The sequence below is a fragment of the Nomascus leucogenys genome, chromosome 5, assembly GCF_006542625.1.
Source record: "Nomascus leucogenys isolate Asia chromosome 5, Asia_NLE_v1, whole genome shotgun sequence".
Lineage (NCBI taxonomy): Eukaryota > Metazoa > Chordata > Mammalia > Primates > Hylobatidae > Nomascus > Nomascus leucogenys.
The window spans coordinates 71597145-71619324 of NC_044385.1; the positions used below are offsets into that span (position 1 = coordinate 71597145).

Consider the following 22180-nt stretch of genomic DNA (forward strand, 5'->3'; position numbering starts at 1 on the left):
GATCAACCCTGCAATGTTTGGGGGGGAAAAAAAAAAGAATATAAGCACACAAAGTTTCACGTGGTACAGGGAAGGTATGAGTTGCCCATTTTAAAGTGACATCAAACTGCTTATCAACCTTGAAGAAGAATCTAGGGATAGATAAAAAGATTTTTTGAGACCTCGTCTCACTCTGTTGCCCAGGCTGGAGTACAGTGATGCAATCTGGGCTCACTGCAACCTCTGCCTCCTGGATTCAAGCAATTCTCTCACCGCAGTCCCCCAAGTAGCTGGGATTACAGGCACCTTCCACCACACCCGGCTAATTTTTGTATTTTTAGTAGAGACGGAGTTTTACTATGTTGGTCAGGCTGGTCTCAAACTCCTGACCTTGTGATCCGCCCACCTTGGCCTCCTCAAGTGTTGGGATTACAGGCGTGAGCCATTGCGCCAGGCCTAAAACATATTTTTTTTTTTTTTTTTTTTTTGAGACGGAGTTTCGCTCTGTCGCCCAGGCTGGAGTGCAGTGGCATGATCTCGGCTCACTGTAAGCTCCACCTCCTGGGTTCACACCATTCTCCTGCCTCAGCCTCCCGAGTAGCTGGGACTACAGGCGCCTGCCACCATGCCCGGCTAATTTTTTGTATTTTTAGTAGAGACAGAGTTTCACCATGTTAGCCAGGACGGTCTTGATCTCCTGATCTTGTGGTCCGCCCACCTCGGCCTCCCAAAGCGCTAGGATTACAGGTGTGAGCCCCCGCGCCTGGCCCCTAAAACATATTCATGATGCAGTTTCCCAAGGCTACACAAAAGTCAGAGAATGTGAACAGGCATCCTGTATTTTGCACTGATTCAGAGTAGAGACCAGTATTGTAAGAATTTCTCATGGTAAAGGCACTCCTATGATAGCCTCTACTTACCAAATCAGCCGATGAGGTAAGTTATGAGTATCTGTTTTCTAGATGGAGATACTGAGGCTTCGAGAGGTTAAGATGCGGAGGTCTCACAGCAAGTGGTCAGGCTTTTATTAGAACACAGATTTCAAAATACCACCACTGCATAGTACTAATTCCACATGCCTTCTTCCAAAATGGAAAGAATGCCTTTTTTTCTTGTAAGTCTGCCAAATTGATGCAGACGCTTATCTTTTATTTGTTTTAGCTGAGCTAAAATAGAATGAAAAAAAAAAAAGAAAAAGGAATTAGGAAGGAAAATATCTAAAGTACACATTGGATGCTGAGACATCTGGTGTGCAAAGTGAGAAAAAGGTATCACAGTATAAGTTTCTGTGTGTTAGTCCAAAATCCACCTGCACCAGAGTGTGGATGGGGCAGACCTGGTTTCAGCAGCAAGCATGAAAACAAGTTTTAGCTGGCAGAAATTCAAGACCAGTCTCCTGTCTGATATTACCCAAAGAAAGCAAACGTCAGTTTAGGCTGCATTAAAATATTATTGCATTGGCTGGGCGCGGTGGCTCACGCCTGTAATCCCAGCACTTCGGGAGGTTGAGGGCAGGGAACACGAGGTCAGGAGATCGAGACCATCCTGGCTAATACGGTAAAACCCCGTCTCTACTAAAAATACAAAAAATTAGTCGGGCGTGGTGGCAGGCACCTGTAGTCCCAGCTACTTGGGAGGCTGAGGCAGGAGAATGGCGTGAACCTGGGAGGGGGAGCTTACAGTGAGCTGAGATTGTGCCACTGCACTCCAGCCTGGGCGACAGAGCGAGATTCTGTCTCAAAAAACAAAAAACAAAATTATTGCATTAACATACAATGTGGAAAACGAGGCCAAGCCACACCTGGGGAACTGCAGGGCCTTCACGGCACTGTGGTTAAGAGGGATGGAAGTTAAGCGTGCTGAGCACTGGAGAGGCGCATTAGATTCCTTTCCACTCTGGCGCTTTATATGTCGCTTTAGCAAGAGGGCAGTAACCACAAGCCAGCTGCCTGAGCTGTTTTCCTTTATCTCATGAGCTCATTTCCTTCCCATGGTTCCTGCTACCATAGTGGTTCCTCAATCCCCAGCAGGGAGCTGAAATCCCAGAAGGGTTTTTAAAACGCTGGACATTCTGGCTGGGCACGGTGGCTCATGCTGTAATCCCAGCATTTTGGGAGGCTGAGGCGGGCAGATCACCTGAGGCCAGGAGTTCAAGACCAGCCTGGGCAACACAGCGAAACCCTGTGTCTACTAAAAATACAAAAATTAGCCAGGCATGGTGGTGGGCACTTGTAATCCCAGCTACTCAGGAGGCTGAGGCGGGAGAATCGCTCAAACCCGGGAGGCAGAGGTTGTAGTGAGCCAAGATTGCACCACTGCACTCCAGCCTGGATGACAGAGTGACTCTCTCTCAAAAAACAAACAAACAAAAAACCCGAAATATTAAATGCTGAATATTCTGTTTCAATAGGTGTGGTGTAGGCTCGGCACAGTGGCTGGTGCCTGTAATCATAACACTTTGGGAGGCTGAGGTGGGAGGATCTCTTGAGCATAGGAGTTTGAGACTACGGGGAATTATGATCACACCACTTCACTTCAGCCTGGGCAACACAGTGAGACCCTGTCTCAAAGAAAGAAAGAAAGAAATTACTCTCATTCGAGAGGTACCCTCCATATACCCAGGGGAAATAAATATCCTCATCTCTGAAGACAGAAACACAGAGTAGAATCTGAACAAACAGGCCCTGCTAAGTTCCCCCAGTTTACCATTAGATCTTCCGCTTTGTCCAATACTTTTGCACAACTGTTCACTCTTCATTAAACCAAAACAGAAAAATACACAAGCTCACCTGTTTCTTTGGGTCATTTCCTTATGAAGGCTCCCATGTCACAGAAAACATTTTAAAAATGTGTACATTGGCTGGGCATGGTGGCTCACACCTGTAATCCCAGACTTTGGGAGGCCAAGGCAGGCGGATCATGAGGTCAAGAGATAGACTGTCCTGGCCAACATGGTGAAACCAACCAGCAGCTACTAAAAATACAAAAATTAGCTGGGCGTGGTGATGCGTGCCTGTAGTCCCAGATACTTGGGAGGCTGAGGTGGGAGAATCACTTGAACCCGGGAGGCGGGGGTTGCAGTGAGCCGAGATCGTGCCACTGCACTCCAGCCTGGCGACAGAGCGAGACTGTCTCAAGAAATAAAAACAAAAAAAAAGTGTATGCTTTGCTTTTGTCGACTTGTCTTTTGTTATAGGGGCCTCAGTCTTGAACTTAGCAATGGGTGTGGAAAGCAATTTTTCCTCCCCTACGTGAAAATCTCTGCTGCTCTCACACTCACACCCAGTCCTCCTCCTCCTCCCTGGTCTATGGAACAGAGCAGAACAGGTTGCACATTACTTAACCAAATTTCAGAAGCTGAGTCACTTTTACTTTTAATAGATACCAGCAGCTGGTGTTACCATGCTGATATAATGGCAGTCACCAACGGTACCAACACACAGCCTGTGTTCCATCTGACAAAATCCACCACTGTGGATTGAGTCCCTTCAAGCTAATACAATGGGAGAGGCCTAGGAAGGATGGGGTGCTAGGAACATAATGAAGAAAAGGTTACAGTGCATCATGCCCAAGATCTGAGTTTGCTTAGCTTCCAATTTTATACTTGCCATCTGTTGATGCACTTTCTTCTACCTCACTGAGGTGGTCAAGAGGTATTCATTTTTTCTTTCTAATTTCATGTGCAGTAATTTTCCTCTTTAACTGCCAGTTTCCACCCCCAGATTGAATACTAGTTTGGGTGTTTGACTTACATGAATTGGTAGTTCTTAAGGATAACTCCCAAATTAATGTACTCAAGGAAAAGGAAATTACATGTGTAGCTGTTTTGAATAGATGTCCAGAAAATACCAGTTTTCTACCAACTGCTTAGGGAACAGTAGAATAATTTGATAACCCTGTGCTCTAGATGAGGTCATGTGCAAGCTGCATTTGATAATAAACTAGGGCTTATCTGCTTTCTTTACATGTTGAGAAAATCAACAACTATATAAGTAGATTTTTTTTTTCTATTTTTTATAGAGATGGGCTTTCACCATGCTGTCCAGGCTGGTTTCAAACTCCTGAGCTCAAGTGGTCTGACCGCCTCAGCCTCCCGAAGTGCTGAGATTACAGGTGTGAGCCACCACATCCAGCCAACAACTAGATTTCTAGTAACTAGGTGTGGTAGCTCATGCCTAAATGTTTCCAGCACTTTGGGAGGCAAAGGCAGGAGGATCACTTGAGGCCAGGGGTTTGAGATTAGTTCCAGCAACATAGCAAGAACCTGACTTCCCCCCCAAAAAAAAAACAAAAATAAAAAAACCCCAGAAACTCAGGACTAAATGGTAGCTAGTAGCTCTACTGTCCTATTATTAAAAACACTGTGTTATAACTCTTGACTAATAATTGTGGCTTGTGTCCCAGAGGGCCCCTCCATTGAGTCCCTTGATGTCTCAATTTTCCTTTGTCTGTAGATTGTGACTCACACACAAAACAGCACTGCAGTGTTCTCCCCGGTTTGTGCTCCTTGCTCTACCTCTGGACTCAGAGAAGAGTGGAATGCATATATAAATGAATGGAGGAGAAAGTAATTGAGGGAAACATCATTGCACAAGTTATTTTGGAAAGAATCTTCCCCTACACTCATATCTCATGTTTCTCTCACTGAATTGTATTGACTCCAGCTAAAGCCACATTTACTCCCAAAGGTTCTCATGGCCCAGCATATGGAGGAAACTTCAATGCCAACTTCCAGGCTCAATTATATGAAACTATGTGTAACCGCACAAATCTACAGACTTTCAAAAAATAAACTGGAATGTTCTGGTAGTTAAAAATATGCCCCTACAGTAGTAAAATCTGTTTTGAACTGCTGACATGCACAGGGGCCTGATTTATCATTGCTGTATTGATTAAGGGATAGACTTGGAGGATTTCAGTGGGGTAAATAGAAACTATCAGCACTATTACGATTTTTAACTTATCTGCAAGCTCCACGTTTAGTGTAGCTAATTGAGATGGCTAGCATAGCAGCCAACTTTTATTCAATGGAAGGTATGTGGCACCCTTCTCTTTCAAGAGACAAGGCCTCCCTCCGTTACCACGGCTGGAGTGCAGTGTTGCAGTCGTTAACTGGCTCCAAGCTCAAACTCCTGGGCTCAAGCGATTCTCCCTCCTCAGCCTCCCAAGTAGTTGGGATTACAGGTACGAGCCACTGTGCTTAGCTATGGCAACTTTTTCTTTACTTGCTTATGTTAAAAACACTTTAATCAAGGCCTTTTCCTTTGGAATAATGAAATATTAAATGTTTCCAGAAACCTCAAGTTGCACTCACAGTTCTTATGGATAGTCTCTAGAAACACATACCAATTGCCACAAAGCTGGAGCTCTTTAGTGACCTACTAGTTGTAAATTACTGATCACTAATTTACTGGTTGTAAATTAGTAAATCCTCATGGTTTTAGTTCCATTTTACTGAGTATTCTGCTGCCAGCCAGTCACTCCACTCCACCTGTGTGCACACACATATAACCTTAAGGATGCTTTGTTATCAGTGTTTTCTCAAGTTGGTTGAGATTTATTGCTCGTCTTGCAATTTTACCATAATTATCACCAGTTTAGTTTGCTATAAGTTACTGACAATCCCTGCAGTTCAGAATGACAGAATTTACATCAATACAAATCCAGTGATTTAACTAGATTTTGAAACTCCTAATGATCCAAATGAGTAATTCACACCTATTACTGAAGCAGATGCACACATTAAAAAAACCATGTACCTTATTGTATTTCATGCCTGCGACTGTTAGTCTCGAGTGCATTTTAATTAGACTTACTTTCCCACTAGTGAAATCCAACGATAGTCAAGTTTACCACTATCAGGCCTCGTATTACTTAAGTACTTTGCAACAGGTAACCCTGTTGACTACTTCCTCCTTCCTAAAACTTTTTCCACCTGACCTCTGCGAGGCCCTCCCTTGGTTCTTACCTCAGGGGCAGTTCCTTCTTTTTTAAAATTTTTAAACTTTTATTTTTGAGATAGTGTCTCACTGTCGCCCAGGCTGGAGGGCAGTGGTATGATCACAGCTCACTGCAGCCTCAATCTCTCGGGCTCAAGCCATCTTCTTGGCTCAGCCGCCTGAGTAGCCGGGACTACAGATGCCCAGTTAATTTTTTTAGGTGTCGCTGTGTTGCCCATGCTGGTCTCTAACTCCTGACTTCAAGCGATCCTCCCCCCTCAGCCTCCTAAAGTCCTGGGGTTACAGGCATGAGCCGTGGTGCCTGGCCACAAATTTTAGAGATGGGGTCTTCCTGTAGTGCCCAGGCTGGCCTCAAACAATCCTACCACAGCCTTCTGAGTACAAGTGCAGTGGGAGCGCCTCTTAATTACCTTTGTTGGTTTCTCTTTGTCAACCAATCTCATGTTGGAATGCAGTCTATCCTCTCTCCAAATGACCTTATCCAGTATCATGGCTTTCAATGTCTATTGGTATCTTTCCACTCTCTATATAGTTCTCCAGCTTAGACTTCTCTGAAGAATCAGCATCTCAAACTTAACACATCCAAAACAAAACTAAACTCGACTTCCCGTCTCAGTGCCAACTTTCTTCCAAACGCTCAGACCAAAATACTTGCATCAACATTAACTCCATCCTGTCACCCATTAACATATCCTGTTGTCTCTCTCTTCATTTCTTACCACCTCAGTCTACCACCCTAGACTAAGCCACTATCATCTTTGCCTTAAAAACACATTATACACAATTATTCTGTGCTTTTGCCCTGCTACCTGGCAGCCAAAGTGATCCTTTAAAAATTTAAGTCCTATCATGTAACTCTTCTGCTCAGAGTGCCTGTGGTTTCCTTGAGGTCTGGTCTTCCTTCCTCGTGCACTCACACTGCTTTACAACCCTTCCTGTCTTCTTGGGTTAGCAAAGTGGCCACTTTTTTCCCAGAACACATCACACTCCAGACCAACTGCTGTTGTCTTGGCCTGGAATGGTTTGTCCTGATATCCACATAGCCTACTTCCACACCTTCATTTGTTTTCAAATGTCACATTACAAGGACCTTCCTAGAAAAGTCCTCTTACTCCACTCAGTTGTTCTCCACACGTTAACAAACCCCAGGGCCCACAGGCTACTAAAGCATGCCTGTGTTAAACCTAGCATCAAAGACAAAATGCTATGAGCTTTCTGATGTGCACATCCTTATTCTTGCCCAAAACGTCTTGACCCTAGGAATAACCAGAAAAAGATATAAAATGAGGCAGTCTTCAAAGTCTGAGAAGATTCTATCTGGAATCTTCAAAGGTTTACCATGAGGTAAACAGCTGGGGTTGATCACTTCTGGCTTAAATAGACATGATAAAATGCTATGTTCCAACCTTGATTGGATCTGGATGTTGGGAAAACAGCTAAGAGCACTGAAAGGACAACTGGGGAAATAGGGGCTCTTCTGCAGAACTGAACATTTTCAAGGCAAGTTGGAGCAGTGGAGCCCACAAGGCCTCTAAATTGCTACTTGTTTCAGGCTTCCAAGGCTAGTTCACCAATTAGCTTCCATCTCTCACCTCAAGGCCCTCTCCACTATCCTGGTTTCCCCAGCTTTGACCACTACCTGAAAATTCCCTTCCTGCTATCATTTCAGAGGACAAAAGGCCCTGTAAATGAGACACTTTTCATTACAATGTCAAATCAGAATGCTAAGCCAGATGCAAATGCCTCACACCTGTAATCCCAACACTTTAGAAGGCCAAAGCTTGAGGAGCACTTGAGGCCAGGAGTTTTCAGACCAGCCTGGGCCACATGGCATGACCCCGTCCCTACAAAAAAAACTATCAGAATGCTTAAAATTGCTATCAAGTTTTAAGTTTCCAATACGTATTTAGGTTTCCAATCACAGGGGGATGGAGGTTAACATGATTAGCATCTGCCTCAGGTTTTGGACACTATGGACATAGTCTGGAATTTCACACTAGGGCAAACTCCAGATTGCTCAAACCACTACATTCACATGTTCAAGCAGACCAGAGTCACCGGCTTGCTTTTAATCTTTTACAAGTGTAATCAACCAGGTAAGGCTGGTAGGGACTATTTCCCAAAACTCACGCTTTGAAAATTCCCCTCCCAGGCTGGGCCTGCACCTTGGGAGGCTGAGGTGGGCAGATCTCCTTGAGCTCAGGAGTGAGAGACCACCCTGGGCAACTAAGCGATACTTGGTCTCTGCAAAAATTAGCTGAGCATAGGGGTGCATGCATGCCTGCAGTCCCAGCAACTAGTGAGGCTGAGGTGGGAAGATGGCTTGAGCACAGGATGCAGAGAATGCAGTGAGTTGCTTGTGCCACTGCACTACAAGCCTGGGTGACCGACCTGCCTCAAAAACTCTTCCTGTTTTTTACCCCTGTATTCCTCTATTCAATCTCAGCTGCCACAATTAGACAGACGGAAAGCGCAAGGACATGTTTTTCTCGCATCTGTGGTGGAAACCTTAGTAGCAGATAGTAACTGCTCCAGGTCTGTCAAATAGATGCATTTTCTTACTCATTCACCCTGTCTTTTCAGATACAATACAGAGAACATTTTTACCCCTTTGCCCACCAGCCAGCTCACATTCTGTGTACCTTCATCTTTTATATCAGGGGCTGGCAAACTTGCAGGCTCTAGTCTGTTAGACACAACTCTGCTCATGCACTGACAACAGCCACGGTCAATCCATAAATCAATGAGCATAGCCACGTTCCAATAAAACTGGACTCGAACTTAAATTCCACATCCCACAAGGTATTATTTTCCCCTCAACCATTTAAAAAGGCAACAACCACCTTAAAGTGTACAAAACAGGTGGTCGGACAGGCTAGTTTGCCAGTCCCTGTTCTAGTTACCAGGGAGTTTAACATTCATCCCAATAGACTTGGCTCTCTTTATGTGAAATAAGCTGAGACAAAGTTGCTTCCACTGAATGAGTCTCTTTTTATTCTCTTGGTAATCTCTTCCAGTTAACTATTTCCGTTGTAGGTGATGAAATGGGCAAGGCTCCACACTTCAGATGTTGGCACTGCTATGAGCATGGTCTTTCCCTTTATTGCAACTCAAAATCAAAACTTTTGATTCTTTTTTATATTCCAGTCCCAGAAGTAGTCTCCACTGTAGAAGTAAATTGATGAGTAGTAGCCTACAACCAGGCTCTAGCTTCTCCAGGAACACTACAGGATGAATTTAGTTTAAATGTGCATTAAACTAAAAGGCATTCTCTCAAATGAGTTTAAATGCATTTTATTTTCAGACAACCTACATGACATGTTTTTCTTAAAAACAATGCCTCCAATCCAAATAAATCACGGTCAAAATAAATGAAGAGCTCAAGATGACATCAGTCCCATTTGTCTTAAGTCCTGGTGTTGTGTGGATGACAAGCAGAAGCCAGTTATGATGACAGGTGATAGATCCAAAATAATTGCCAGATTTGTTACTGTAAAAACAAAAACTACATTAATATTTTTCAAACACTACACTGCAAAAGTTACATTACCATTAACATGCAGCCTACATTTCTAGGCTATAGATGTATTCCCCAATTCAATCTGGGCCGCCACAAAGACAGACAGAAAGCGCAGGGATTTCTTTCTTTTGCATCCTAGTGCAAACCAAAAGAACAACAGTAAATTGTTCAAGGTCTATCAGTGGATGCAGAACACCCTTACCAAATCAGCGGTAGCTCATTTTCCAGAAGGCTGTGGCATGTACCACCCACACCCTGCTCTACAAATAAAAACCTCAGATACTGTCTGAATAACCCCTTTGGTAAGTCATCTTATACTGTTCTAAGTAATTTCTGTCTACTGTTGACTCTAATCTTGCTTGTTCAGTATAGCCTTATGTTTATCTTCTTCCTAATTTATACAGAAGCCTATGAAAGCTAGAATGAATGCCTTTGTTTCTGTACAGCTTCCAGCAGTTCCTTCCATAGCAGGCACCAAGTTATTTATTAGTAAAGCATTTTGCATACCAGTTCAGCAGTCAGCTCTATTTACTAAAAGCTAGTACTGCACTATGCTTTCAATGATCAGCTGCCCATTATCAGTAAACCAAAGTGAAAAACACGGATACTGATCCATACGTATACAGCAAAACATGATTATGAAGTGAAAGTGAGGCCATATCTAGAGGAATATCAATGGTGTTCTCTGATCTCCTTCAGCATTTAAACTGTACTGTATTTTTTTGAGACAGCGCCTCACTCTGTCACCCAGGCTAGAGTGCAGTGGTGGGATCTCTGCTCACTGCAACCCCCCTCCCAGGTTTAAGTGATTTTCCTGCCTCAGCCTCTCGATTAGCTGGGATTACAGGTGCCTGCTGCCATGCCTGGCTAATTTTTGTATTTTTAGCAGAGATAGGGTTTCGCCATGTTGGCCAGGCTGGTCTTGAACTCCCAACCTCAGGTGATCCACCCACCTTGGCCTCCCAAGTGCTGAAATTACAGGTGTGAGCCACCACACCCAGCCTAAACTGTACTTTGTTATGCCCCATCTGCACTCAACGTTTTCCACAAACAAGATTCTAAGCCTTTTTATACCCTAAGAATCTTTTACAAATGAAACACAATTCTCTTGATCCCCAAAGAGAAAATAAAACCATGTTTCAGAACGCTGTAAAACTCATTCTCAGTGTCACAAAACTGCAAATCACATCTAAAATATCTTCTTTTTTACGTTACTTATTTTAACCTACTCCCTTGTACTTACACATTTTTCCATTTCTAAACCATCCTTAAAGAAAATCATATATGGGGTCACACCATCCTCACGGTAGTCCAATAGAGCAACCATGCCATCTGGATTCATGTTTTCACCAATAAAGAACTTGGGAAGCAAACAAAATATCTAGAATTAGATCATTACATACAAATACATGCCATTCAAAACAAACTACAGTACAAGGGAAGGTTTAGACCACCACAAAAATCAAAACTCCAGTACCCAAAAGCTCTGATGCTCACTTATCATAGACATCTGTTCACTGGATTAAGGCACCTTAATAGTGACCTAAATAGAAAAATAATGTACAGAGCAATCCAGGAACACTAGGCTTTCAGGAAACCTTTACTCTCAGTCCTAAATACAATCCCAAACCCCAAAGGGTGCTTATATAGTCAACCACAGGGAACATAAGGCTGACCGTGATAGAATATATCATACAGTCTGGAAGTATCTTATGGCCAGGGGATGCATGAAGCTGGAAAATTAGAGGAAAGGAAAAGCCAATGACATTTTCCAAAAGTAGAATTAACAAGCTCAGATACATTAGGAGGAGGACCAGTAGCAATGAGACACATTAGAACTGTAAGCAGAAAACTCAAAGGTGGTTAAGCAATTGATGAAAAGAAAAACTGAGAAATGTCATCTGGGAAGCACATTTTCAGTCAGAAGACAAGATTTGGAAACACTTGAGAGCTGGGAAAGCCACTTTCTACACCTGGAATACTAGTATAGAATTGAAGATTAATCAACTTAATTTTTGCTCTTGCAGTTAAAATTGTACAATCCTTTGATCCAGATACTTAAGGTATTTACCTGGTAGTTTTTGAAATTAGCAAGGATGTGCTTGATTTGTTCTGCAGCCCCTGTCATAAAAGGTTTTACTCTTTCTGGTCTCTGTTCTTCAAGTTTCCCTTTGATTCTAAAACAACATTTCATTAACAGGTTGAAGTATTGAATTTTCAGTAAAATCAATTTTTAAAGTAAAAAATATCCAAGCTTAAAAAAAGAAAACACTGAAAAAGGCAACCAGCTGTTAAGAAATTACTAGTTCACAGAAGTTATCTTTCAAGAATGTTTACATTTCTTGTTGACTATTTTCAAAATACTATTCTAATTCTAAACAGAACCAGACTGCAGGCTTCAGTATGCTCCTATTATAGAAAAGCAACCACTCTTTTCAGTGAACTCATTAATAAAAAAGGACTTCCACAAAAGTATATCCACTGCGACAGAACCTCAAAAGTTAGCCAATCTTTAAATCCTGTAAGATTCTAGACATCAGCTAGGTACTGCCAATATCACTTACGATTTCATGTAATCTTTGATGTACTTCTTGTAGGCTTCTTTTGTGAAACTTGTTTCCTGCAGGTGATGGTTCATGACAATATCGACACCAGTGATTACTGTGCTTTCGGTACCTTCGCCCTCGGGACCTTCAGCGGAGGCATTTCCACCAATGAGCGAGTCATCAATGTTACCTTCTGTCCTACTGACCATCTGCATTAAGAAAACGCAGTATAATTGCAAAAGACACAAACGCATCCAAAGCACCTTCCACGACAACAGTTCACGGATAAAAAGTATTCTTAGTTCTTGCTGAAAATAAAAAAAGCACCATTTTGGGAATAAAGTTGTGACCTGTGGATTTCTCAAAACGGCCTAACTTAAAAGAGTTGTCTGTTGGCCGGAACAGAAAGTGGGGTCATTAAAAAGTAGTTTCCAGTTGCGGGCATGTGGTGCCTCTGGTTGGTAAGTAGGGATAGGGCAAACACGAAAGGGCTCGGGGCTCCTAAGCCGGAGGCATCATGTCCCTGACAACCCCGGAAGGAGGATGGGCGCCGAAGCGGCGAGCCTATTTCCAGGATCAGCTCCGCCTCCAGTTTTCTAGAAAAACCCAAGCCCGGAAAGAGCGTCTCCTCCGCCAGGAGGCGGCGGGGAGGATTGCACAACCTCAGGCGGGGGAGCGGCGGAAACCCGAACCTGCTCCGCCCGGACTCCCCCACGCGCAGGCCCGACCGACTCACCTTCCCCTCCACCTCCAGGCACAGCCCGTCCGCGATCTCCCGGATCTTGTAGATGTCGGAGAACATCTCATCGTCTGCAGCATACACGGAGCCGCCCGTCACCGCGCGCCCGGCGCCGCCATTTCCCGCATTTCCCGCGCCGGTGGCCGCACGCGGTATCTGCCCCTCCCGAGCGCACCAGGGCCGGGCGCGAGACCCGGGCACTGACCCCTCCGTGCTCGGCTAAGGCCGCCGGCGTCCCCTAGGCCCGCGACGGCTGCGCCTTCCCCGCCCCCACCCGCACCCCAGACCCCCGTGTGCGGCAGTAAGGACAGTGCAGTGAGGACTCACGGCTGATGAGGTCCCGGTAGATAATCATGATGGCGACTGAAGGGAGACGACGGCGGCGCTGGGTTAGCACGAGCCTGAAACTCTGAGCGGGCGCGGTGCAGCCGGAGCGGCGCTCGGGGGGAGGGGGGAGCGGGCGGAAAAGGCCGACTCAGCCGCTCCCCAACCTCATATAGAGGGCACGTCCCTCTACGTCATCGCCCGCTGCGCCTCCGGAAGCGACGCAGGCAGTGACGTGGCACGAAGAGCCGCGCGGGGGCGGGGCCACAGCGGGGGCGAGTCGGGGAGGTGAGCATCCGGGGACTTGACGCGGAGACCCAAGGCTCCGTTCCGCTGGGCACGCCAGCAGGTGGGGGTGGGGGCGGGGAGGTGCGCGCGGAGCGTGGGAGGAGGCCAACTCTTGGGGCGCTTCCTAGCCCTGGGTGGGTGGAGCGGGGGAAGCGGAGTCTGTTGGACCTAGCTCCGCCCTACCCCACGGGGCCGCCTGGAGAGGTGCTGGGAGCTGGGTGAAGCTTAGAGGAATTAAACTTTCGCCCTGCGCCTCGTCCAGCCTAGGTTCCACCCTTTTCTGGGAACCTGAGTATCAACCGATGTAGGAGAACGTTGCATTTAGGGAGGGTCAGGCCCTCTGGCCTGGGGGAGATCTCGGGACTGCCCGAGGGCCTCTGACAACTTTTCAGCATCTGCCCCAGGGCTGCCCCAGCTGGAGTTTTTCGGACGCTTTTGTGGGGGCACCGCTGAGTCCGGGTAGTGGGACCCAAGTCGTCCTGCTCGGCCCCTGGGGAATAATCGTTTGGGGCGCAGGGTCTATGGGAAGGGACTTGGAGAGGAGGGAAGATGTCACGGGAGTCTGCACAGAGTTTCCATGTGTTCCAATTTTGTCCCATAATTGAAAGCTTGTGGCATTTCTCTGGCGGGCGGCTACGGAGCTAGCTCTTCCCTTTGCTATTTCGCACTTGGTCTTGGAAAAGTATGTTGTCACTTTAAGATGAAGTTGGAATTTTATCCCTGGTGCTAGAGTGTCAGACAAACAAAGGGAGTTTCCCACCTGCCCCACCTGTTTTTTGAAGGACTTTACACCCAATTACTAAGTATTAAAACAAAACAGGTCTTGCATGGTAGCTCATGCCTGTAATCCCAGAACTTTGGGAGGCAATTACTGAAACCCTGTCTCTATACACGCACACACAAAAAATTAAAAATTAACTGGGTGCGGTGGTGCCTGCCTGTAATCCCAGCTATTAGGGAGGCTGAGCTGAGAGGATCGCTTGAGCCCGGCAGTTGGAGGTTACACTGAGCTATGATTGCACCACTGCGCTCCAGCCTGGATGACAGAGCAAGACCTTGGCTCAATAACAAAACAAAACTTCCATATTAAGACACATCCTCACATCTTTGGCATAAGGCAAATATATATGCGAGTATGAAGTCTGAAAGCTTGTTCCATTTCGCAAATATTTTGTGCTTTGTATCCCTTAGAACTAGGATTTGCACGAAGATCCCAATTGTGAACAAGTTCGATCCAGTCCTGCTCTCATAGAAGTGTTCATTCTGGTAAATCAAAGTATCAGACAATTATAATACATTAACAATTGTTCATGAATCCAATAATATAGCATTCAGCAGAGTAAGAATGCAACCCTTGGGAAAGAGCAGGACACAGGATGGCAGTTGGAATGATGGAAAAGTCAAAATGCAAGAGCCAAGAAATGAACCCCTTTAAGAAGATGGGGGGACTGGGCGCGGTGGCTCACACCTGTAATCCCGACACGCGCCTGTAATCCCGGCTACTCGGGAGGCTGAGGCAGGAGACTCGCTTAAACCCGGGAAGCGGAGTTTGCAGTGAGCCGAGATCGCGCCATTGCACTCCAGCCTGGGCAACAAGAGTGAAACCCCATCCGCCCCCACCCCCAAAAAAAGAAGATAGAGATCTTGGATGGAAAACTCCAGAGGACATTGGGCAACTGGGAGGAAGCTAAAAATGGGATGAAAGGGAACAAAGAAGAAGATGGGGGTCTTGGATGGAAAACTCCAGAGGACATTGGGCAACTGGGAGGAAGCTAAAAATGGGGTGAAAGGGAATAAAAAAGAAGATGGGGGTCTTGGATGGAAAACTCCAGAGGACATTGGGCAACTGGGAGGAAGCTAAAAATTGGGTGAAAGGGATCCCAAAATAAATGGATAGGACACATGGTCAGTGAAGGCTCTCTGAAACCTCATTTCTGGAATGTATGAGATGATTATCACACAATACTGTGTGAACATTTTTTTTGCAGATTATTACAGTATAATTATTTTCTACCCTCCCCTCCCAGACGGAGTCTTGCTCTGTCGCCCAGGCTGGAGTGCAGTGGCATGATCTCGGCTCACTGCAACCTCTGACTCTTGGGTTCAAGCGATTCTCCTGCCTCAACCTCCTAAGTAGCTGGGATTACAGGCGCCTGCCACCATGCCCAGGCAATTTTTTTGTACTTTTAGTAGAGACAGGGTTTCACCATGTTGGCCAGGCTGGTCTCAAACTCCTGAGCTCAGGCAATCCGCCCTCCTCGGCCTCCCAAAGTGCAGGGATTACGGGCGTGAGCCACTGCGCCCGGCAAGTATAATTATTTTCCTCAGTTTTAATATTTCCAAACTATTCAGAAATATTATCATCGACCCATGCAGTACTCTCAAACATTACTCTCAACTGCCCAATCTCATATTCAGGTCGAAACATTTAAGTTTTATAAAAATATAGTCGTGGTGAAAAAAAGTACCGAAGAGTCATGGCACTCTAGATTAAAATCTTGATTTTGGCCGGGCACGGTGGCTCACGCCTGTAATCCCAGCACTTTGGGAGGCCGAGGCAGGTGGATCACTTGAGGTCAGTAGCTTGAGACCAGCCTGGCCAACATGATGAAACCTTGCCTGTACCAAAAATACAAAAATTAGCCGAGCCTGGTGGCCGTTGCCTGTAATCCCAGCTACTCAAGAGGCTAAGGCAGGAGAATCGCTTGAACCTGGGAGGCGGAGGTTGCAGTGAGCCGAGATTGCACCACTGCACTCCAGCCTAGGCAGCAGAGTGAAACTCTGTCTCAAACTACAAATAACAACAAAAATTTTATTGATAAAATTGCGGGCTCTGAAAAGAAAAGATCTTGAACACCCAACCAACGAGAATAAACAGACAGTTGAGAAACAATTTAGTGAATAGTGAACAACTTTATTTAAAATGAAATAAGATAGAATAGAAAAGAAAAATCACCTAATAAAGGCGAATCACGGTAAAGGTGAGTATTATTTTGTGAAACTTTTATTTTATTTTATTATTTTTTGAGACTGAATCTCGCTCTGTTGTCCAGGCTGGAGTGCAGTGGTGCCATCTCGGCTCACTGCAACCTCTGGCTCCCAGGTTCAAGCGATTCTCCTGCCTCAGCCCCCTGAGTGGCTGGGATTACAGGCACGCGCCACCACTCCCAGCTATGTTTTAGATTTATGTATGTATGAATGTACCAGATCCCACATATATTTCTTCCCGTGGATATAAGTCAAGTGTTTTGAAATCCATTGACTTGGGCAAATTTTCTTTTCAAATATATTACTTGGCACCATAAACTGTTCAATTTCAGCAAATGATTTTTTTAAATGACCCCAATGTTTTGTGAATACTTATATTTGACTCTAGCTCATTTGAACAATTTTTGCCAGGAAGAGAAAACAGCCAAGTGGAGATCTGGCTTGCTGTGTAGGGGCTGAGAGAAGTGTGATCATTCTGACCCTCTGTTAGCAGGAAACTGCTCAACAGTCAGGTCTTGAAGTAAGTTGAGGCAACTGCAGCAGGGCTGCATGGCGGGAAAGAAATTGCTGAAAACAGGCTGGGTGAGCTGGCTTGTACCTGTGATCCCAGCACTTTGGGAAGTGAAGTTGGGCGGATCACTTGAGGTCAGGAGTTTGAGACCAGCCTGCCCAACATGGTGAAACCTCGTCTCTACTAAAAATAATAAAATTAGCCAGGCATGGTGGTAGGCGCCTGTAGTTCCAGCTATTCGGGTGGTTGAGGCCTGAGAATTGCTTGAACCTGGGAGGTGGAGGTTGCAGCGAGTCGAGACTGTGCCACTGCACTCCAGTGTGGGTGACAGAGCGAGACTCTGTCTCAAAAAAAAAAAAGAAATTGCAGAAAATTTATTTTTCTCCCCTCCCTTTTTCACTACTGTCTTTGACTAGTTTAAACACAAACAAACAAACAAAAAAGCCAGCTGGGCTCGGTGGCTCATGCCTGTAATCCTAGCACTTTGGGAGGCTGAGGCAGGTGGATCACCTGAGGTCAGGAGGTTCAAGACCAGCCTGGCCAACATGGTGAGACCCTGTCTCTATTAAAAATACAAATATTACCTGGATGTGATGGCAGGTGCCTGTAATCCCAGCTACTCGGGGGAGGCTGAAGCCGGAGAATCACTTGAACCCGGGAGGTGGAGGTTGCGGTGAGCCTAGATCGTGCCATTGCACTCCAGCCTGGGCAGGCCAAGGTGGGAGGCTCACTTGAGGCAGAGTTTGAGACCAGTCTGGGCAACATAGCGAGACCCCATCTCTATGAAAAAAAAAATCATTGAAAACACCTCAGTTTTCTCTCCCTCTGAAAAAGAAGCTACTGTCTATAGAAAGAAAAGGCGGCCGGGTGCGGTGGCTCACGCCTGTAATCCCAGCACTTTAGGAGGCCGAGGCAGGCGGATCACGAGGCCAGGAGATCAAACCATCCTGGCTAACACGGTGAAACCCCGTCTCTACTAAAAAATACAAAAAATTAGCCAGGTGTGGTGGCGGGCGCCTATACTCCCAGCTACTCGGGAGGCTGAGGCAGGAAAATGGCATGAACCCGGGAAGCAGAGCTTGCAGTGAGCTGAGATCGCACCACTGCACTCCAGCCTGGGCGACAGAGGGAGACTCCCATCTCAAGAAAAAAAAAAAAGAAAGAAAGAAAGAAAGAAAGAAAGAAAGAAAGAAAGAAAGAAAAGGCATTGACTTCACTCAAATTGCCACCCTCTCCACAGGCTATCCTTGACCATCATGTTTAAAATTACAATCCCTGCCTCTTGGAAATCCCTGTGTTTTTGTTTTTTTTCCTTTTGAGACGGGATCTCATTCTGTTGTCCAGGCTGTGAAGCGGCACAATCACAGCTCACTGCAGCCTCTGCCTCCCTCCTCAGCCTCCCGAGTAGCTGGGACTACAGACACGTGCCACCATGCCTGGCTAAGTTTTCTATTTTTAGTAAAGTCAGGGTTTCGCCATATTGGCCATGCTGATCTTGAACTCCTGGCCTCAAGTGATCCGCCCACCTTGGCCTTTGAAAGTGCTGAGATTACAGGCATGAGCCACCACGCCTGGCTTTTCATTTTTTTTTTTTTTGAGACGGAGTCTTGCTCTGTCGCCTGGGCTGGAGTGCAGTGACGCGATCTCGGCTCACTGCAAGCTCCACCTCCTGGATTCACGCCATTCTTCTGCCTCAGGTTCCCGAGTAGCTGGGACTACAGGTGCCGCCACCACGCCCGGCTAATTTTTTTGTATTTTTAGTAGAAGTGGTTTCACCATGTTAGCCAGGATGGTCTCAATCTCCTGACCTTGTGATCCGCCCGCCTTGGCCTCCCAAAGTTCTGGGATTACAGGTGTGAGCCACCGCACCTGGCCCGGTTTATCCCTAATATTTATTTGTGGGACTAATTAACCAACGTGTTATTTCTTTTCTTTTTTTTTTTATTTTTTTGAGATGGAGTTTCGCTCATTACCCAGGCTGGAGTGCAATTGCACAATCTTGGCTCACCAGAACTGCCACCTCCTGGGTTCAAGCGATTCTCCTGCCTCAGCCTTCTGAGTAGCTGGGATTAGAGGCATGCGCCACCACACCCGGGTAATTTTGTATTTTTAGTAGAGATGGAGTTTCTCCATGTTGGTCAGGTTAGTCTCGAGCTCCCGACCTCAGGTGATCTGCCGGCCTTGGCCTCCCAAAGTGCTGACATTACAGGTGTGAGCCACCACACCCAGCCCCAACATGTTATTTTCTTATACTTACTTTATTTTCTGTCTCCCCTCCAGACAATGTAAGTGCCATGGAGGTTGAGAGAGTTTTTTTGTTCACAGTTGTATTCTCAGTGCATTAAACAGTGCCTATGGCTGGGTGCGGTGGCTCATACCTGTAATCCCAGCACTTTGGGAGGCCAGGGTGGGCAAATCACTTCAGGTCAGAAGTTCGAGACCAGCCTCGAGGTCAGGAGTAGAGACATGGCAAAACCCTATCTCTACTAAAAATACAAAAAATTAGCTGAGCCTGGTGGCGTGTGTCTGTAATCCCAGCTACTTGGCAGGCCGAGGCACAAGAATCCCTTGAACCTGGGAAGTGAAGGTTGCAGTGAACCAAGATCATGCCACTGCACTTCAGCCTGGGTGACACAGTGAGACTTCGTCTCAAAAACAAAACAAAACAAAACAAAACAAACAAACAAACAAAAAAACCATGGAGAAGAGCTCTTCCCTGGGAGGAGGAAAAGTGGCCTAAGACATACTTAAATCATAAAAGCAAGTTGTAGAACAGCACTCCTTCATTTAACACCCAGATACACATGACAAAAACCAATAGACTGCTCTAGCTATGTGTATATATTTACAAAAGCAAACATAAGGATCTAGAAGGTTGTGCATCAAACTGGTAACAGTGGCTAATTCTGGGAGGCAGCTGGGGAAAAGTGAGTGGTCAAAGGGGAACTATAGCATTAATTGTTTCAATTTAATATCCAATAATGTTTCACATTTAATATCCAAAATATTCTTTTTCTAATAGATACCAAACATAATAATGCAAATAAAGTATGGGGAAGTATTTATATCATATATAAACAATATATAAGGAAAATGCACCAAAGAAATAAGCATATATACCTGAAACAAGCTAAGGGAGGGCCATGCATAAATTGTTGGCCAGGCGCAGTGGCTCACACCTGTAATCCCAGCACTTTGGGAGGCTGAGGCAAAAGGATAGCTTGAGTCCAGGGTTTCAAGACCAGTTTGGGCAATGTAGTAAGACCCCGCCTCTACTTTTAAAAATAAATGAATAAATTGTGTGGCTGGGTTTTCTGATCACTCAAGCAGTATGTGAGTGTGAGTGTGTGTGTGTGCACGAGCACACACAGGGGTGAACTAGCTTGATTTTTGAAAAATGGGCCCATCAATTGTTTTGCTAAAAATATCAGCAAGTCCTTATTTGGGAGTAGTGAAGAGGGGCTGGGTGAGTGCTTGTCAGCATGCCGCAGGAGGAAGATAAATTATCTTTTTACTTTCCACGTTTTCAAGTGAAGAGCATAGTGAGGTGGGAATTAGAGATAACAGAATTTGGAAAGCATATTAATTTTTTTCATTATGCTTTGCCTTGCTTGAAAAATTACTGCTAGCAGCTTTTATAGTTCTATGTAGCGCAGCTCCCTCAAACATTAAGGAGGCCATTGGTGCAAACCGAAAATACAAATAAGACAGTAAGGTGAAGCCAGGGGTAAGGATGATATCAAAGAATGTGCACAAATGTGCACAGTTGTCAGAGGTGGACTTCACACAAGGCATTTCTCTCATGGGCCCTCATAATGTGATTTAGTCTCAACGAAACCCCTACAGTGAATTTAGTAATGGGTTTCCTATGGCTTATTTCTTTCTTTTTTATTTTTTATTTTTTGTGACGGAATCTCACTCTGTCACCCAGGCTGGAGTGCAGTGGCACTATCTCGGCTCACTGCAACCTCCACCTCCCAGGTTCAAGCGATTATCCTGCCTCAGCCTCCTGAGTACGTGGGATTACAGGCATGCGACACCACACCCAGCTAATTTTTACATTTGTAGTAGAGACAGGGTTTCACCGTGTTAGTCAGGCTGGTCTTAAACTCCTGACCTTGTGATCTGCCCGCCTTGGCCTTTCAAAGTGCGGGGATTACAGGCGTGAGCCACCGGACCTGGCCGGTTTATATCTTTTTACTTTACTTTTCTTTTTTTTGAGACGGAGTCTCGCTCTGACACCCAGGCTGGAGTGCAGTGGCGCAATCTTGGCTCACTGCAACTCTGCCTCCCGAGTTCAAGCGATTCTCCTGCCTCAGCCTCCCAAGTAGCTGGGATTACAGGTACGTGCCACCACACCTGGCTAATTTTTTGTATTTTTAGTAGAGATGGGGTTTCACTGTGTTAGCCAGGATGGTCTCGATGTCCTGACCTCGTAATCCGCCCGCTTTGGCCTCCCAAACTGCTGGGATTACAGGCATGAGACACCGTGCCCAGCCGATTTCTTATAACTTTCTTCAGTGTAGGCCTAACCTTCATATTCAATTCAGTAAAAATAAGTCTGCTAGTAGGCAGAACAAAGGGTCCTGCCTCACAGCTTGCCTGCCTGCCTGCCTGCCTTTCTTCCTTTCTTTCCCTTTCTCTTTCTCTCTCTCTTTCTTTCTTTCTCTTTCTTTCTTTCTCTTTCTTTCTTTCTTTCTTTCTTTCTTTCTTTCTTTCTTTCTTTCTTTCTTTTTCTCTAATGAAGTCATAACTTACAGCTTTCTGAGGTCTGGATTGATCCACAGGTAAAATTATTTCATGATCTGTAATGGACAGAATATTCTTGCAGCAATCTGCCACAAGTATTGCTTCACAACAAAGACTTGAAGGGCAGAGAACGTTGGCACATACACTCTAGGGAATTCCAAACCGTCCCCAAGATTTCTGCTGATGTTTATGTTGTCATAATCACTGATGACACATGGGAAGGAAGAGAGTGGATTACATCACAGCAGTGGAACTTCAGATTAAACTCTGAGTGTCCCTGTGCTTAAAATATCATCAGTCACCCACCATGACTTCCCACAGTCCCCAACTCAGACCAGCTCACTGGCTCTTCTCTCTCTTTCCTCCTTAGCCCCACTCTCCATCAGTAGGAAAAAAATAAGTGACAAATCCCTCTTGTTTTCCCATAAAGAGGCAGCATAAATATTCTCTTTTTCCTTCCTTCAAGGCCTCTCACTTTTATTACAGGTAACTTGTTAAAATATTTTCCTGAAAGCAGTTCTTTCCCTAAAGGAGATTGTCTACTAGTGCCAGAGTGTTTGATAAAAATTGAGTACT

General features: G+C 45.4%; 1 protein-coding gene and 2 non-coding genes across 3 annotated transcripts; all 3 read right to left on the reverse strand.

The window, feature by feature from the left end:
- Window positions 1-8359: 8359 nt before the first annotated feature.
- LOC115835300 lies at window positions 8360-8493 on the reverse strand. Its single transcript, XR_004030288.1, has one exon. It is a non-coding gene; the product is annotated as a small nucleolar RNA SNORA31 (small nucleolar RNA).
- Window positions 8494-8910: 417 nt separating this feature from the next.
- On the reverse strand, window positions 8911-13395 carry TPT1 (tumor protein, translationally-controlled 1). Its single transcript, XM_003270046.4, has 6 exons — window positions 13072-13395; window positions 12742-12815; window positions 12024-12214; window positions 11531-11636; window positions 10703-10819; window positions 8911-9429 (listed from the first exon to the last, which is right to left on the reverse strand). The coding sequence occupies exons 1-6, from the start codon at window positions 13097-13099 to the stop codon at window positions 9427-9429; spliced, it is 519 nt and encodes a 172-aa protein (XP_003270094.2). The 5' UTR covers window positions 13100-13395; the 3' UTR covers window positions 8911-9426.
- On the reverse strand, window positions 9521-9650 carry LOC115835299. Its single transcript, XR_004030287.1, has one exon. It is a non-coding gene; the product is annotated as a small nucleolar RNA SNORA31 (small nucleolar RNA).
- Window positions 13396-22180: the final 8785 nt, after the last annotated feature.

Bases quoted from the DNA above. Each gene is read 5' to 3' on its own strand.
- TPT1 (XM_003270046.4), bottom strand. From the start codon at position 13,099: ATGATTATCTACCGGGACCTCATCAGCC. The intron at 12,816-13,071 runs GTGAGTCCTCAC...TGTATGCTGCAG, and splicing joins CTACCGGGACCTCATCAGCC to ACGATGAGATGTTCTCCGAC. The intron at 10,820-11,530 runs GTAAATACCTTA...TTGCTTCCCAAG, and splicing joins CTAATTTCAAAAACTACCAG to TTCTTTATTGGTGAAAACAT.